A 2,807-nucleotide genomic window follows, 5' to 3' on the forward strand; every position below is an offset into this window, starting at 1 on the left:
GTGTGTTTTACCGTGGTTTGGGCACGTGTTCCTCAGGCACAGGCGTCCACATCGAATCACTGTTCTTCTGCTCCTTAAATTTCCCATTAAACACTCGCTCAATGTCATCCAAATAAAACCCGCACACCGCTGAGCCGGGAATGCTGGGACACACAGACACAGACTGATCAAACATGTGGTGCGGTGTGTGTGTGTCACATTTTAACCGGTACAGTACCAACAAACTCTTCATCTTTTCACTGCAGAGGAAACAGAAGCTGCATCTGAAGTGGCATTAGATGTATTCACACAGACTGTTTAATGAAACCGTGGTGCCATAAATGCATTTACACCACAACATTTCAAATGCATAAATAATTTTGTAAGATTAATGTTTTAAATATTTTTGAACATACAAGTTAAAAATGTTGGGGAAAATGCAATACTTGTAAATATGAAACCAAACCACCAGTAGATGACGGTAAATGACTGCTTTAATGAGCGAGTCATTAGTCATTCATTCAAACGGCTGATTCATTCAGAATCGAGGCGTCTGCCTTTATGAAAGGGTTACTGAATCATTGACTCACTTGATTCGTTCAAAAAAGTGGATTCATTCAGAATCGAAAAACACTGCTGTGTTGCTCAGAGACACAAAACAGTTCTGCTGTGGCTTTGATTGAAACTTCGTCAGCGAACTTGAGCAAAAACGGTCAATATTGTATTACAACTTTGTAACTTTGTGTCTGCCTCACTCACAGTGAAGAACTTCTGCGCCAAGCTAGTGTGCATAGGCCATGAAGTTTTAACACATTAACACATTAATGGACCGGAGGTGATAATATGGTATTTTTTCCAGAAAACTTCTTGCACAAAATATATTCAAGCACTTTCAAGGATCTGTATCTATGCATGTTTATTTTCAAAAACTTTACAGGGCCTTGATTTAAAAAAAAAAAAAAAAATTCTTCATATAAACAAACTAAGCTCTTAACATTTAAAATTAGAGGCATCCATTGCATTTTAATCATGATCCAAACAAAGATGCAGCGTACGTGCAGCATGAGCAGTTTTTAATCTAAATTAGATTGTATAATTTCGAAATCTGAAGCAAAAACAGAATGGTCTGACTTTAGTTTTGTGAAACTATACTACATAAAACATCTGAAGGAAGCAGCCAATTCTGCCAGAAAACCGCAGACTTGGAAACTCTGCTTATGAAACTACAGTGTTTCCTTGGTTACCGCTGTAAGCAAAGCAGAGCTGCGCTTATGAACACTACTTTAATATGCATCGTTCAGAGGCAAGATGAAAAGAAAATACCACAAACTTTTTTAAAGACAGTCATTTGCCCTCAGAGATAATTCATATAAACTCCTGCTCCAACAGTATCGCGCGATTTGTTTGGCATCTCAACCGATTTGAATCGTCACATATTTGAATCAATTTGCAACCGGCTCATTGAAACTATACTACATAAAACATCTGAAGGAAGCAGCAGACGGGCTGAATGAGACGCAGATGCACTCTCTGACAGCAGGTGGCGCTCATGAACAGCAATGATACAGTGTTTCCTTGGTTACCGCTGTAAACAAAGCAGAGCTGCGCTTATGAACACTACTTTAATATGCATCGTTCAGAGGCAAGATGAAAAGAAAATACCACAAACTTTTTTAAAGACAGTCATTTGCCCTCAGAGATAATTCATATAAACTCCTGCTCCAACAGTATCGCGATTTGTTTGGCATCTCAACCGATTTGAATCGTCACGTATTTGAATCAATTTGCAACCGGCTCACGGTTCATCGTCACATCCCTAGTTATTAATTTAATGTGAATAGGTACTCTAAAAAGTACAGAGTTGGGTACCGAACCCTAGTGGTGACTGTGTACCTGTTGATCTGTGTGGTGAAGACTCCCACCACAGCGGGCCGCTGGTTGATCTGCAGCACGTTGGTGAGCGACTGCAGCACATCGAAGTAGAAGAACGTGTCTCCAGGAACCGAGCAGTTCAGGCGCGCCTTCAGAAATGACGTCCAGTGGCGATCCAACACCCGCGTGGAGCCGCCGCTGTCGTTCTTACACACGCGCGCCACGCGCGAATACACCACCTACACCACGAGGAGCAAGCAGGAATCACTAACTGATTTTATAACAGAACTGAATGTCTAAATCTTCTCACACACTCATCTTTTACCTTCCCAGCGCCGGTGTGCTCCACTGCGATCTCACTGAAGAAGAAATACACGTAGTTGCCGTATTCGACAGCATGCAGGAAGTGAGGCTCTGTAGAGACAACACAACACGGACAAGATAGCGTGTTGTTTTTCTTTTTTTTTTTTTAGAATGATGAAATATACAAAAATACTTTTGTTTGTAATTTAATGCAATTCCAGCTACCACTGTCATGTTGATGGCAAGAAAGCGGTTAAAAATGAGATAAATAGAATAAATAAATCTATTATAAAAGGCTGCTATCATGTTGAAAATCAACTGACTGTCATATAGTAAAAATCATTATTATGTGACCCTGGAGCACAAAAGCAGTCATAAGTAGCACGGGTATATTTGTAGCAATAGCCAACAATACATTGTAATCCTCTGCGTCTTCAGATGTCGGGAGTAAATGACGACTGCTATGTTCATTATTAGCAACAAAACACCTCAATCGCTTAAATCAGAGACATTCTTGTCTTCCCCTGCACTAGAGTCGACACAATGGTGGACTGATGACAGTCACTCAGGGCGGAGCTAAGGTAAGACGGACTTGCCAATCAACAATCGTGGGAGGGGCCTGTGCAGAACTACGTCACTCTGACAGGAATCTC

General features: G+C 40.8%; 1 protein-coding gene across 1 annotated transcript in view; it reads right to left on the minus strand.

The window, feature by feature from the left end:
* Positions 1–2,807, minus strand: part of LOC107571618 (semaphorin-6D-like) — a gene marked incomplete at its 3' end in the record, with an annotated part of 37,238 nt that overhangs the window by 12,544 nt on the left and 21,887 nt on the right. The window contains exon 11 of the mRNA XM_016257950.1: positions 12–143. Coding sequence (XP_016113436.1) covers positions 12–143 — 132 coding nt within the window. The remainder of the gene's footprint in view (positions 1–11; positions 144–2,807) is intronic.

This window comes from Sinocyclocheilus grahami, unplaced genomic scaffold (genome assembly GCF_001515645.1).
Source record: "Sinocyclocheilus grahami isolate Dianchi unplaced genomic scaffold, SAMN03320097.WGS_v1.1 scaffold1622.1, whole genome shotgun sequence".
In the NCBI taxonomy this organism is placed as follows: Eukaryota; Metazoa; Chordata; class Actinopteri; order Cypriniformes; family Cyprinidae; genus Sinocyclocheilus; species Sinocyclocheilus grahami.